Source organism: Myotis davidii, unplaced genomic scaffold (genome assembly GCF_000327345.1).
Source record: "Myotis davidii unplaced genomic scaffold, ASM32734v1 scaffold571, whole genome shotgun sequence".
NCBI lineage: Eukaryota > Metazoa > Chordata > Mammalia > Chiroptera > Vespertilionidae > Myotis > Myotis davidii.
The window spans coordinates 567,028-582,245 of NW_006283136.1; the positions used below are offsets into that span (position 1 = coordinate 567,028).

At 36.5% G+C, this 15,218-nt stretch overlaps 1 protein-coding gene across 1 annotated transcript in view; it reads right to left on the minus strand.

The window, feature by feature from the left end:
- ACAP2 (ArfGAP with coiled-coil, ankyrin repeat and PH domains 2) overlaps positions 1-15,218 on the minus strand; it is a 91,431-nt gene that overhangs the window by 52,862 nt on the left and 23,351 nt on the right. Inside the window, exons 4-5 of the mRNA XM_015562384.1 lie at positions 6,475-6,533; positions 4,413-4,596 (exon numbers count right to left, since the gene is read on the minus strand). Of these exons, the coding sequence (XP_015417870.1) occupies positions 4,413-4,596; positions 6,475-6,533 (243 nt within the window). The remainder of the gene's footprint in view (positions 1-4,412; positions 4,597-6,474; positions 6,534-15,218) is intronic.

Here is a 15,218-nt window from a genome sequence, read left to right on the forward strand (position 1 = left end):
CTTTGTGATTGGCCCCTGCCTACCTTGCCAACCTACTTTTCTACCACTTTCCCTCCCCCTGCCTTTTTTTAATGTATTTTTATTGATTTCAGAGAGGAAGGGGGAGAGAGAAAGAAACATCAATGATGAGAGAGGATCATTGATCGGCTGCATCCTGCACACCCCCCACTGGGGATCGAGCCCACAAACCAGGCATATGCCCTTGACTGGAATCGAATTGGCAACCCTTCAGTCCACAGGCCAGCGCTCTATCCACTGAGCCAAGCCAGCCAGGGCCACTTTCCCCTTTTGTGTTCAACCACAACCCAATACTACTCCCACCTTAATGCCTGCATACTGGCTGTTCGAACTTCATGTTAAGATAGTTTAAATACTATTTCTTTACAAAGGTCTAAAGTAGGCCCATACACACTCTCTTGTATATCAACCCTTTTTAGTCACTAGAGGCCAGGTGCACAAAATTTGTGCACTCGGGGGGTGGGGGCGGTGTCCCTCAGCCTGGCCAATGTCCTCTCGCAGTCCAGGAGTCCTCGGGGGATGGCTGAAAAGCCCATCAGTCGGACATCTTTAATGCTGCTGTGGAGGCGGGAGAGGCTCCTGCCACTGTCGCTCTACTCTCCAGCCTTGAGCCTGGCTTCTGGCTGAGCAGTGCTCCCACAGAGCACACTGACCATCACGGGGAAGCTCCTGCACTGAGCGTCTGCCCCCTGGTGGTCAGTGCGCATCATAGCAACTGGTCGTTCTGGTCAATTTACATATTAGCCTTTTATGATATAGGATAGCAATCATTAACTACCTTATATTTTCTTCTTCTTTTGTGCCTCCTGCACGCCCCCTTCAGGGGATCAAGCCTGAAAACCAGAAATGTACCCTGATCAGGAATCCAACCAGCAACCTTTTGGTACACAGGATGACACCCAACCAACTGAGCCAGGGCCCTTATATTTTCTTATGTATGTCTTTTTCCCAGCTAAACTGTAGTTCTGTGAGATGAAGGCCTTGCCTTATTTCCAGGTGTATTCTCCAACTGGTATGTAGTAAGTACTCAAAAAATATTTGTTAAATAGATTTTAAATAAATATTTTAATTAGATCAAACTTACTAAAAAAATCAGTAAATTATGAAATTTGCATTTTGTGGTATGTCTCCCAACTCTAGAAATTCATAAACAAACATTTTATTTTTGTCTGTTATTATATATCAATTTAGTAAAATAAAATCATTGAAAAGAATCATTCACTTTTTACTAATATTGTCAAAAGACTGCAGAATACCTGCCTTTTTAATATGTCCTTCTCACTGATTATTCTGCCTGTTGATTTATAAAATAATTTTAAAGCACTGATCAGAAAACAAAAACAGACCAAGAACTACCCAAATATATTAGCTTAACTAAGCCCTAGTTTCTTCTGCTTATCTCTTTCAAGGCCTATTTAGTTTTGAGAACTAAAATATTAACTTTCAAATATTCTAAGTAAAATTAGAGGCTACAGATAACCTATTATTCAAACTCTGAAAAATGTTAAAAGTACCTTTGTTTTTTGGGGGGGTTTTTTGCCCTGTCTGTCAATGAAAAACAACATTTACTTGGGGAAATAAAAGTAAATTCAAGCCCTCGCTGGTTTGGCTCAGTGGATAGAGTGTTGACCTGCAGAATGAAGGGTCCCGGGTTCGATTCCAGTCAAAGGCACGTACCTCAGATGCAGGTTCCTGGTCCTGGTCCCGGTCCCAGTCCAGGGCATGCCAGAGGCAACCAATTGATGTGTCTCTCTCACATCAGTGTTTCTCTCTGTCTCTCCCTCTCCTTTCTACTTTCTCTAAAAATCGATGGAAAAATATCCTCAGGTGAGGATTAAAAACAAAAAACAAACAAACAAAAACATACAAATAAAAAACAAATGGGAAAAAAAGTAAATTCAAATATTTAGAGAAGCTAAATCATGAAAACTTTTATAAATCTGGATATTTATTACCTAACATTCCCTAAAACACTTTGGCCATATAATGATACAACAGTTCTCATCAGAAAAATCAAACAAACTAATAGTTAAAGGGATGTTGGAACTCTTAACAAAACTATTGAATGGACACCAAAGTAAATGGAAAATTTATATGTGTTTGAAAATAATGAATATTTTAGCTGTATCCCCCTTCCCAAATTAAATTTAAAATCAAGCTATTTGGCCCTAGCCAATGTTGATCAGTGCTTAGAGCATCCGCCCATACCCCAAAATGTCGTGGGTTCAATTCCCAGTGAAGGGCATGTACCTGTGTTTCAGGTTCAATCCCTGCCCCACTAAGTGTACGTTAAGGAGGCAACCAATTAATGTGTCTCTCTCACATTGCTGTTTCTCCCCCTCTCTCCCTTCCACTTTCTCTAAAAATCAGTGGAAAAAATATCCTCGGGTAAGGATTAAGAAAACAAAAAATTAAGCCATGCGTTCTCTCACAAAACATGTATTACCTATTTTCCAACCACCACACTAGAGGGAAAGGATACAATCTAGGAGTAGAAAAGACAAATAAATAAATAATTAGAATAAATGGATTAAGTGCTCCAACAGCAATGTGTATGACAATATTAGTGCAGCACAGAGAAGGCAGAGGCAAAAATAATTCACTTTGCATGGAGAAGTTTGAGTAACTCTGACCACAGAACAGAGAATGAATTAATAATGGGGGTAGTAAAAACAATGCAAGAAAGATCAACTGCATGGGAACATCTTAAAACTCTAGATTTAAAAAAAAGAAAACAGTAAGAACTTGTGTGAGGGCTACAGCAAGAGTGAGAGAACAGATTTAAGAAGTACACAGAACTTTTCAAGGCAGTTTTGGTTGTTAGATATAGTAGCTGAGGATGAGGGGAATATCTGATGTAATTCTCCAAATCTGAACTTCTATGATTTTAGAGGGTGTTGCTATTCAGTTAGGAAAGAACAAAAAGAAGCTGTTTAGGAAGAAGATTTAAGCTTTGGGCACAAAAAGAATGAGGTACTTATGTGGAAAAAGAAAAAAAACAGAATCTGTCATCTCTATATGGTGGTAATTCAAGCAAGGGAGCATGATGAGACTGTCAGAGAAATTATAGTCAGAAAAGAATAGAACCAAAGATAAAACCTGAAAAAGAGAGTGAAAAGGTGGGCAAAGGAGAGAAGCCCATGGTGGAAATGGAAAAGAAACAGAAGGTGATGATCTAAAAATAGTTAAAGATAAATCAAGACTAAAGTATATTTCAAGGAGAGTATGGCCTAAATTTTCAGTGAAACATAATGGTCAAGTTGGCTAAAAACTAAAAAGTATCTAATGAATAACACTAGCATGAGCATTTTAGTGTAATGGTGTAGGAAGACTGAGAACTCATACTACCACAGGAAGTGGTATGAATGGGAGGTAGGTAACAGGAGACAGAACATACCGACTACTCTCTTCTAGAAGCCTTTCATTAATAAAGGTAGTTTACTTCACTCCTTTAAAATTTAACTTTCCACTCATTAAACAGGAACTTAAGAGAAAAAAATCTTAGTCACTTTCTACTATTCTGCAGTTATCTGATTAGTTTTTAATCACTAGCTTATATACTGTTATTTATGTACTGCTTTAAGAAATAGTCTGTGATCATCATTAAGTCAACAATTTCTGGGGACTCACTGTTGTTTTACAACACTCCATGATCTATAGGGACATATAATGTACATGTGAAATAATGTATAATGTGTGCCTTCATTTTACATTTCTCTCAAATTTCTTTAGAGACCATTACCTTCAAATTGGTTTCAATTATACTTTGGAACAGAAGACCACCAGGCAACTTACCAGACACTGATCTCTAGTTTTAAAAAGCAGCACCTAGTCCTAACACAAAACATGAGAATACTACTTCTAGAAATACTTTTCATTTGGCAATACAGTGAGCCTTAGTACCTCTAGAATCTACCCTAAAGAAATAATCAGAAATGTGGCAAGGAAGAGCTGTATGCAAAGATGTTATCACCACTTAAAATTATTGAAAACTATATTTTCACTACTGCCAGTAAAAATGGCAACACTAAAAAATGTCTCAATCAAATATTAATTAACACAGCAACTCCACAAAATAAAATATAGCAATTAAAAATGCTTTTACAACATTTTAAATAGAGGAAAGTATAAAGTTAACTTAAAGGGGAAGAAATCACAAGCAGAGTTATACATATCCACACAGAGAGAGATATACAAACAAGTGAATTTTTTTCACAAAATTTTGGTTTAATTTTAAACTAAAAAAAATACATTATTTTCAGTGCAACCACTCAAAAGTAAGACATGTTCATTAAGCATTATTCTTAATCTTTACTGTTGAAAGTATTACAGATGTCCCCTTTTTATTCCCAGTTGACCCCCTCCACCTAGTAAGCATTTTTTAATAAATATACCTGAAGAACGTAGTCAAGGGCTATGTGTCGAAAACATTTTCTTGTTGCTGTCAAAATGTTTGTGGCTTCTTCAACTTCGTGCTGTTTGTTTCTCTGTACTTGAGCATTTTTTACTAGTGCATTTTCTTTCTCTTCACTGACTTTTTCAAATTGCTTCTTGGCATCTTTGAATTTTCTAAGATCTCTAAAAAATAAAAAGTTAAACTTTATAAAATTTTCTTGATCAAAAATTTTAGCAAAAGCACTTAGAATTTAATTTTTATGTTCCTCTATTTATTTGATTCACTGTGCAATAACACTCAATAGTTATTCTGACTACAATATATATTGTTTTCAATTACAGTGGGGCCTTGACTTACGAGTGTCCCAACTAACAAGTTCTTCGAGATACGAGCCGTCTCTCAGCCAATTTTTTGCTTTGAGTTGCGAGCTAAAATTGGGGTTACGAGCCAGCTTCAGATACCCCACCGCTAGTTGGCACAGCGAATGTCACAGTGAACGCCACAACATCAGCCCAGAATCACGTGTCTCACTCGTTCACAATTGATTTGACATATGAGTAATTTGAGTTACAAGCTCTGTCATGGAACGAATTAAACTCGTAAGTCAAGGCCCCACTGTATATATAATTCCTAAGATAGTCACCTAACATTTCCTTACTTAGATCTATGAATTCAAGGTGAAAATAAATTATCAAATTAACATTACAGAAACATAAAAAGCAAAGTTAATTTTTCCCCCTAAAAACAAATTCAGGGGCATGTATCATTATTTAAACAAATGATTTTTAAGTAGTAGTATACATAAAAATCACCACAGAGAACTTGTTAAAAATGCAAATTTAACATGCAAATGTCATCTCCTCTTCCAGAGATTACAATTCATTAGTCTTTGTGATGAATCATAGAAATCTGTGTTTGTGGGGAGGAGGGAGTGGGTGTTAAGACACACCCTTGGTTTTACTGCTATGGGTGGTCTCAGACCACACTTTAAGAAACAACATTCATTTCTTGTTGAAGGGAACCATTGGCCCAAAGGACATGAATGTATTCTTAAAACACAAATTTATAATGCTTTCTAAAAGAATTCTTGTACCCATAAAGGATAACAGTATCCATTTCAATAGTCTGAAAATCTGAAATCCTTGATTTCATTAATAATCTTAGGTAAGTATATAATAACACTTTGCTTTTACTTTTTCTATCCGGGAATTCGGCAAAATAACTTGAAGACAAACAATTTAAAAAATAATAATAATAAAGTTTACCTAAGAAAGAACTCTTGTAAGAAGCCATCAACTGCCATGTATACATTCTATCAGGACATTCTGAATATTAGCCTATTATGATGTAATTTATAAAGAATCTGCAAGACATCACCTCCACTATAACAATTCTAACCTACTAAAATGGCAATGCTTGCATTTCTGTGATCTGCCACTATTTACAGCTCATAACATCTATAATTTATCCGGAATACTGTATTATCATCAACTTTATCTATAATTGAATATAATTTTCAGTCAGGAATTAAAAGAGGAATCTGAATTATTAGTGTGAAAAAAGAAAACCAGAAGAGTTGGGTATTTTTTAGAAATGTAATGAATGTGACACAAAAGGCTCATATGTAGCAAAAAGCATGCACTTTCATTACTCATTCCCATATATTAACTTCTCTTCAAAGAAAATACCATATTGAGAGAATGCAAAATTTAATATCAACTACAATAAATGATAATATTTCAACCACTCTTGAGGTTTGCTTTGATTTTGAAAGGTCATTGTATTATTTACATTTATTTATTTAATTAATAAGAATTCTTGCTATGTATCTTGAACACATCTTTAACAGCATAAATGATTCACTATAAGGCATTAAGTCTGATTCTATATAAAATACTTCTGGAAAAAGTGCAATATACATTTCACAAAGCAAAACAAAAAAAAAGCTCTAATATTTTTGTAATTCATTATTTCTTCCATATTTCTCTCCAAAGATACCAATTTCTATATGTAATAATTAACTAAATGCTTTACTTTTTCCTTAACTGCAATTGACTTACTCTTTAACAAAGTTCTGAAGCTGTGCCTTAATTGATCTCTGAGTTTGGTCAAATAGGATCTAAAAGATAAAATGTAACATTAAACAATTAGAAAAGTAAATAAAGAAAATAATTTTCGTGTAGTTCTGTAATTATCACATCGCTCTAGCAATACTCCAATTTCTAATAACACCTATATTTCTCATTCAAGAATATATAAAAAGATAAGCATTTAGAAAGAAAAACTGATTTTCAAGCAAATTTCATTTCTAAAAACTAGAATCATTGTTATATACAATGGAAATCAAATCTGCTTTACTATTTAAATAAAATGCTCAAACAGCAGAGCAATTTATTTCCTTAATTTTAATTCAGGCTTTGGAAGGTAATCTAAAAGAGTAATACAAATTTCACTCTATCCACAACAGAAATTTCTTAATCTTGTATATCAAAACACACCACATAAAAACAAATCCACAACTACCTTGTATCTCAATTAATGGTTACTCATTTGGGAAGAATTCAGGATTTAAATGTTTTATATTCTGAGTTCAAGTAAACACTGTATAGTCCTTAGGTTAAATAATTGCTAAGGTTAAAGACAGGAACAGAATTTTATTTCTCACAATATTTTGCCTCATTTAAAAGGACATCACATATTTAACTCTGATAGCTCTATGTGTGGTAAATTTCACAGGGCTAGTCATGGGAATTTGAAGTACTTTCATAATTTATAGATATACTTCATTTATAATTAGAAACAGATGTCAAATGAACAGGCATAAAAATCAATATTCAATAGAAAAAAAATCTTATGTCCTTCTAATGAAAAACAGTTACATTCTCTGAAATCTTACTAGCAAAGCCCTATCTTCTCACCTAAAAACCAAACACACACACACACACACACACACACACACACCCCACACACACAATGTGGATTGAGTCCAGAGTTCCAAAATCTGTCAATTTACTTCCAGAGAGAGAGAAGAAAAAAAAAAATTCTGTATTATGTTAAACCTAAAACAAAAAAAAAGGAAATAAAAATCAGAATGGAAGTCAACAAAACAGAAAACAAAAAACAAAATCAATAGCCAAAAATCAATGAAACCAAAGCTTAGTTCTTTCAGAAGATCTGTAAAACTGATTAACCTCCAGCCAAAGTGAACAGGAGAAAAAAGAAGTGACAAATTTCAAATATTAACTTTACCACGGATTCTACAGATTAATACAAAGGAAAACCAGGGACCCTGCCGGTATGACTCAGAGTTAGGAGCACTGGCCCACCCACCAAACGTCAGGGGTTTGATTCCCAGTCAATGACACTCACCTGGATTGCTGGTTTGCTTCTCCTCCCCACCCTTTTCTAGGCACATGCGGGAGGCAACCAGTTCTCTCTAACATTGATCTCTCTCTCTCTCTCCCTCAACCCCTCCCTCCCTTCTACTCTCTCTGAAAAGCAATGGAAAACTACCCTCAAGTGAGGATTAACAACAACAAAGAGATGAAAACAAGGGGATTTGGGGAATTTCATGCCTGTAAATTCAACAGATGAGATGACTAAATTCTTTGAAAGACAAAAATTATCAAAGCTCACTCAAGAAGAAAATTAGTAACCTAAACAGAATTAAAGAAGTAGAATCTATAGTTTAAAACCTATCCTATATAATAAAGAGCTCATATGCTAATTAGATCGGATGGTGAAACAATCTTCCAGAAAAACCTTCCGGAATGACCAGTGGGCAGATGGCGGGGCAGCCAGGTCCCGAGGGCCTATGCTTGCACAAATTGCATGCATCAGGCCTCTGGTATCTTATAAATTTAAAACTAAATTTACATAAAACCTAGCAATTCCACTCCTATGTATTGCCCAAGAGAAATAAAAGCTTAGGAATACCAATGGTTATTGCAGTTTCATTCCCGATTGCCAAAAACTGGAAACAACCCAAATGTCTTTGAAAAAACAAGCCATGGTACATTCATACAATGAAATACTACTCAGCAACAAAAAGGCACAACTATTAATACATGCAAAAATATGGATGAATCTCAATGCATTTTTCTAAGTAAAATAAATCACTCAAAAGGCTACAAACTGTATTACATTTACATTACATTTAGAAAAAGGCAAAACTATAGGGATTGAAAACAAATCACAATTTCCAGTGGTAAGGCGTGGGAGGAAGAGCTGACAAACAATAGGGTATTTAAGGGTACTAGAGGCCCGGTACACAAAATTCGTGCACAGGGGAGGGGAAGTCCCTCAGCCCAGCCTGCGCCCTCTCGCAGTCTGGGACCCCTCGTTCCTTACTGCCTGCCTGCTCACTGTTCCTTACTGCTTGGCTCGCTGCTCCTCAGTGCTATCACAGAGGCAGGAGAGGCTCCCGCCACTGCTGCTACGCTCGCCAGTCGTGAGCCTGGTTTCTGGTTGAGCGGTGCTCTCCCTGTGGGAGCGCAGTGACCACTGGGGGCAGCTTCTGCATTGAGTGTCTGCCCCCAGGTGGTCAGTGCACATCATAGAGACTGTTCGTTCTGGTCATTTCGCCGTAACGGTCACTCAGGCTTTTATTATATAGATTTTAAGTTAATGGAACTGCATCTTCATTGTGAATACAGACCCAACCATATGCTTGTGTCAAAACTCATACAGCTGTATACCACAAAGAATTAATTTTGTTATATTAAAATTTTAAAATAACATTAAAATATGAAGAACAAGATACATATAAACCAACTGATTTTTAAAAGAATTAAGAAACAAACAACATGACTTTGTAGGGAGTGGCTATAGGGTTAAGCCTCGGACTGACCTGTTGGCAAAGTCACAAACAAGTCCCAGCTTAGAGGGCACAGCCCTCTTAGCATAATTAGGCTTGACCTTATGAAGCTCCCTAGATCTTTCTGGATAGCTAATGGGCTGAAGGAGATGCAGCAAGTGCTGCCAAAACAAGTAAAACTCACAAGAACATTATAACTATGGTGACCACTACCTTGCTTACCTCTGGCTATAAAATAAAGGCTCAGCTTGCTGTCTGGATCTCTCTCTGTGGCCTCAGCCAGGCACAGGAAGATAGACCCAGCTTATTCTCTTTGTCTGTCTTTTCTACATCCTTCGCAGTCCCCCCTCAGGCTCAACCAAACCCTTGGCTGTGCTGGCATGGCACAATGACCAATAAGGTTAACTGAAAGGACAGATGCAGAAACATAAAACCAACAAGAAGAAACTAATCTTAACAATATTTATGAAAACTGCCATATAATAGGGGACAATGCAAGAGTATGGCATCATATAGAACGTGTTCTCTGAACTCAATGAAATTATGCTGACAGATCTAAAAATATCCTCTCTCTCTCTCTCTCTCTCTCTCTCTCTCTCTCTCTCTCTCTCTCTCTCTCTCTCTCTCTCTCTCTCTCTCTCTCTCTCTCTCTCTCTCTCTCTCTCTCTCTCTCTCTCTCTCTCTCTCACACAGACACATATACACACACACACACACACACACACACTATATTATTCCATTTATATGAAGTAATAAAACAAGAAAAACTAGTTATAAAAAACACAGAACAGTATTTGCCTCAGGAGTGCGGGTTGGAATTGTTTGAGAAGAGGTATGAGAAAACTTTCTGGGTAACAGTAATGATCTTTATCTTTTAAAAAGTTTGGGTTACACTAATGCATTTATCAAAATTTGTTGGTTGGTACCCATAAGACATGCATTTAGATATATTTAAATTTTACCTCAAAATTTAAAAAAACTGTAAAAAATATTAAACTCACAAATTATGCATGGAATGTAAGGGTTAGATATATTGTTGTCTCTAAATTATTTTGGACTACACATCAATAACAGATCTATAATAGATAGATTGTTTAATGGATAGAATGGAGGATAAATAGATAAATATGTAATAAAGCAAAACTAGGGTGTCTCAAAAAATGTATACACACACACTGAATAATTATAAAGGCAGTGTTCATTAAAATACATTTCATTAACAAAATTGAGCCATCAGCTATTAAAGTGTATATACATTGTTTTGGGACACTGTGTATATCTAGCAGGCGAATATATGAATGTTTATTATAAAATTATTTCAACTTCCTATATAATAAAAGAGAAACATGTAAATTAACCATCCCTCCACTACACTCACCAACCAATCAGGAGTGGGTATGCAAATTAATCTGACAAAGATGGTGGGTTAATTTGCATATGCAGGTGTCCAGTGCCCCGGGAGGTGATGGCAGCCACAGACTCCCAGGACCATTGCCAGCCCCTAGAGGTGAGGCTGGCCGTGCCTAGCCACGCCATGGGCTCCCAGGACCTTTGCCGGCAGAGAGCGGAGCAGGAGAGTGGGCGGAGAACAGGGGGTTTGGAGGACTTGGCAGAGCAGGAGGCCACTGGACATAGAGCAGAGCAAGAGAGAGGGTGGCTTGGAGGGCGTGGCTCCCTGTCACCCCAGCTTCCTCATCACAGCTGTGGAAACTGACAGCAGGGAGGAGGAAGTCCCACCCCCACAGAATCAGCCAGAATCAGCCATTGGTCAGACAGCTCTCAGTGGCCTGACAGCCTGGACTCTCATTCACCTCCATCTCAGACCGTGACAATAGAGAGGTGGGACTACATTTAAAGAACAACTGTTGATACAATGTAGTTCTGCAGCTGAAAGATGCCAGTGTTATCGACAGAAAATATGTGAAGAGCAACGTGCGTCTGATCTTGAAAGAAGGCGGTGCCTACAACAGAATGCGGCGCCTTCTCAGCAAAAATGGAGTACATGAGGATGCAATTCTCAACCATAGTTGCGGTGGAATGATTGTTAGATGTGAATTTTGCCTATCACTAAATTTCTCTGATGAAAAACCATCCGATGGGAAATTTACTCGGTGTTGTAGCAAAGGGAAAGTCTGTCCAAATGATATACATTTTCCAGATTACCCGACATATTTTAAAAGATTAATGTATTTAAAAAGGTTAATGACAAACGAAGATTCTGACAGTAAAAATGTCATGGAAAATATTCATTCCATAAATAGTTCTTTTGCTTTTGCTTCCATGGGTGCAAATATTGCATTGCCATCAGGATAGCCGTACTGTTTTAGAATACACGGACAAGTTTATCACCGTACTGGAACTTTACATCCTTCGGATGGTGTTTCTCGGAAGTTTGCTCAACTCTATATTTTGGATACAGCCGAAGCAACAAGTAAAAGATTAGCAATGCCAGAAAACCAGGGCTGCTCAGAAAGACTCATGATCAACATCAACAACCTCATGCATGAAATAAGTGAATTAACAAAATCGTACAAGATGCTACATGAGGTAGAAAAGGAAGCCCAATCTGAAGGAGCAGCAAAAGGTATTGCTCCCACAGAAGTAACAATGGCGATTAAATACGAGCATAACAGTGACAGAGGTAGGTATAATTCTCCCCATGTAACCGAGGTTGCTGTCTTGAAAAATACAGTGGCTTGATGGATTATCTCAAATCTAGATCTGAAAATAACAATGTGCCAGTTGGTAAAATTATAATACTTCCATCATCTTTTGAGGGTAGTCCCAGAAATATGCAGCAGCGATATCAGGATGTTATGGCAATTGTAACGAAGTATGGCAAGCCCGATTTATTCATAACCATGACATAGGCAGATATTGTAAACAATTTACATCACTGGCAAAAAGTTGAAAACAGACTTGACTTGGTAGCCAGAGTTTTTAATACTAAGCTGAATGCTCTTTTAAATGATATCTGTAAATTCCATTTACTTGGCAAAGTAATAGCTAAAATTCATGTCACTGAATTTCAGAAACGCTCACATATTATTGATATTAGATAGTGAGTCCAAATTACATTCCTCTAATTAATTCCCTTTCAATGTGCATGAATTTCGTGCACCGGGCCACTAGTCTAATAATAATCAGAAAAAGTCACTTCCCATCAAAAGAATTTGAAAACCCTTCTAAAAGAAAATGTCCTCACTGGTGAATTCTACCAAACATAATTCTACTCAAACTCTTCCCCAAAACATGGATTCTACCAGAAAACCTATTCATCAGAAAATTCTTATGAGGTACAAAACCAGACAAAGACATTCTAAGAAAAAAAAAGCTAGAAAAAATTATTAACAATACATAACAATGTAAAATAAGAATATGCACAAAGGAAAATACATCATGACCAACTGGGATTTATCCCAGAGAAGCAAGACTGATTTAACGTTAAAAATCAATCAATATAATTTGCCATGTTAACAGAAAAACTACATAATCATATCAATGTATGCAAAAAAACATTAGATAAAATCCAACATCCATTCCTAATAAAATTCCTCAGGAATTTGGGAATGGAAAGGTACTTCCTCACCCAATGAAGGGCACAGATGAAAAACCTACAGCTGACATCATATTTAGTGGTGAAAGGGTACTTTCCTGCAACAATCAGGAACAAGGAAAGAATGTATGCTCTCAGCACTTCTATAGAATACTCTACCAGAAATAATAGCAATACCATCAAGCAGGAACATTAAATAAAAAGTGGACACATTAGAAAGGAAGGATATAAAACTGCTTTTAATCCACACGCTATATGGTTGACTATGTAGAAAATACTATGGAATATACAGAAAAATCTACTTGAAAGGTTGCAGAAACAAAGTCATATAAAAAAACTATGCTATTTCTGTACACCAGCAATGACCAATTAGAAATTGTGAGCTTTTAAAAAATTGCAATTTATAATAGCATCCAAAATTAGTAAATGCTTAGGAATAAATTTGACAAAAGAGATGCAAGACTTGTAGAGTGAAAAATTAAATAAATGTAGACATATTGAGTTTATGAATTAAAAACAATATTAATGTCAATTCTCATCAAATTGATCTATAGATTTGATGAAATCCTACTCCAAATTCCAGTAAGGCTTTATGTAGAAGTAAAATTTATATGAAAATGTGAAGAATCTAGAATAACCAAACCAAAAAAAAAAAGGGGGCAAAGTTGGAATAAGTATACCTGATTTCAAAATATATTATGAAAGCTACTGTAATCGAGATACTTGTGGTATTAAAATAAAGATGGGGAAAAATATCAATGAAACAGAAAAATCCAGAAATGACTTTTTTTAAAAGTCAGTTTTTTAAACAAAATATGTCAATAGGGAAAAGATCATTTTTTTAAACAATGGTGCTGAAACAAACAAGTGAAGAGTTATATGCCAAACAAGTGAACCTTGACCTTTACCATGCAACACACACAAATATTAACTTAGAATGGATCACAAATCTAAACTAAACACAGAATAAAATTTTAGTGAACTTGGGTTTGGCAAATATTTCTTAATAGAACACAAAAAGAAAACTATTTTTAAAAATTAATAAATTTACTTCATCAATATTTAAAACCTGCTTTTCAAAAGAAGTGCTACAAAAATGAAAAGGACAAGCCAAAGCCTGAGAGAAAATATATGCAAAACATTTATCTGACAAAAGATATACATGGAACATAGGAAGGACTCTTACAACTAAATAAGACAACACAGTATTTTAAATGGGTAAAAGATCTGACATTTTACTAAAGAAGATAAACACATGAAAAGATGCTCAGCATATTAGTTAAGAAAATGCAAATTTAGACCATAATAAATTTAAGAGTGACCATAATAAGTGTTGACAATCATGTGAAGCAATTAGAACACTCATATTTTGCTAGTATAAAATGATGCAATTGACTTTCAAAAACAATTTCCAAATTTTTGAAGGCTCTCTTTAATGAGATTAAATTTTTTAGGAATTTAATATATAGAATAATATTAACATTATTATATACATTGATAAGTAAAGCAAAATAAAAAACTTATGTTTCCTTAATTTCTCTTAGCTGTGTACTTTTGTAGTCTTTGCTATATAAGTAATTTTGTAAAGAGTTACACATAAACCTACCTTACAAACTAGCTATTCTACTCCTAGCTATTTACACAAAAGAAATAAGAGCATGTCTGTACAGATGTTTACATATATATTTTACAAGCAGTTTATTTATAATAGCCAAAACTTGGGAACTACTCAAACATCCATTATGATTGCTTTAAAATATGTCCACAAATTCTTTGACACTTCTCTTCTCAAAAGTGGAACCTTATTCTTCACCCCTTGAGAGTGGGCTGGTTTTATTGACTTACTTTTAATATACCAGTATATTAACTAGAGCCCCAGTGCACGAATTCGTGCACGGGTAGGGTCCCTCAGCCTGGCTGGCAATCAAGGCCTATTGGGGGCCAGCCGGCTAGGGAGGAGGGACCACAGGAGGTTGGCCTGCCAGCCCCCGCAATCGGAGCACAGAGGGAGGGACCCCAGGAGGTTGGCAGGCCGGCCCCCTGATAAGGGCTGATGGGGCTGGCCGGCCCAGTGGAGGGGCCGGCAGAGGTTGGCCAACCGGGAGGAGGGGCCATGAGAGGTTGGCTGTGGGGGGGAGGAGGGGCCATGGGAGCACACTGACCAAAAGGGGGCAGCTCCTGTGTTGAGCCTCTGCCTCCTGGTGGTCAGTGCGTGTCACAGCAACTGGTCGACCGGTTGTTCTGGTCATTCGGTCGTTAATGGTTGTTTAGGCTTTTATATATATAGACTAGGGGCCAGGTGCACTTTATCCCCCTCACAATCTGTGGATCTCCCCACCCCCCACCTCCATGTGGGTGGAGTCATTATTAACATCTTCAGATGAGGACCCCAAGGCACACACAGAGACTTTCAGAGACTTAAAAATAGAAAG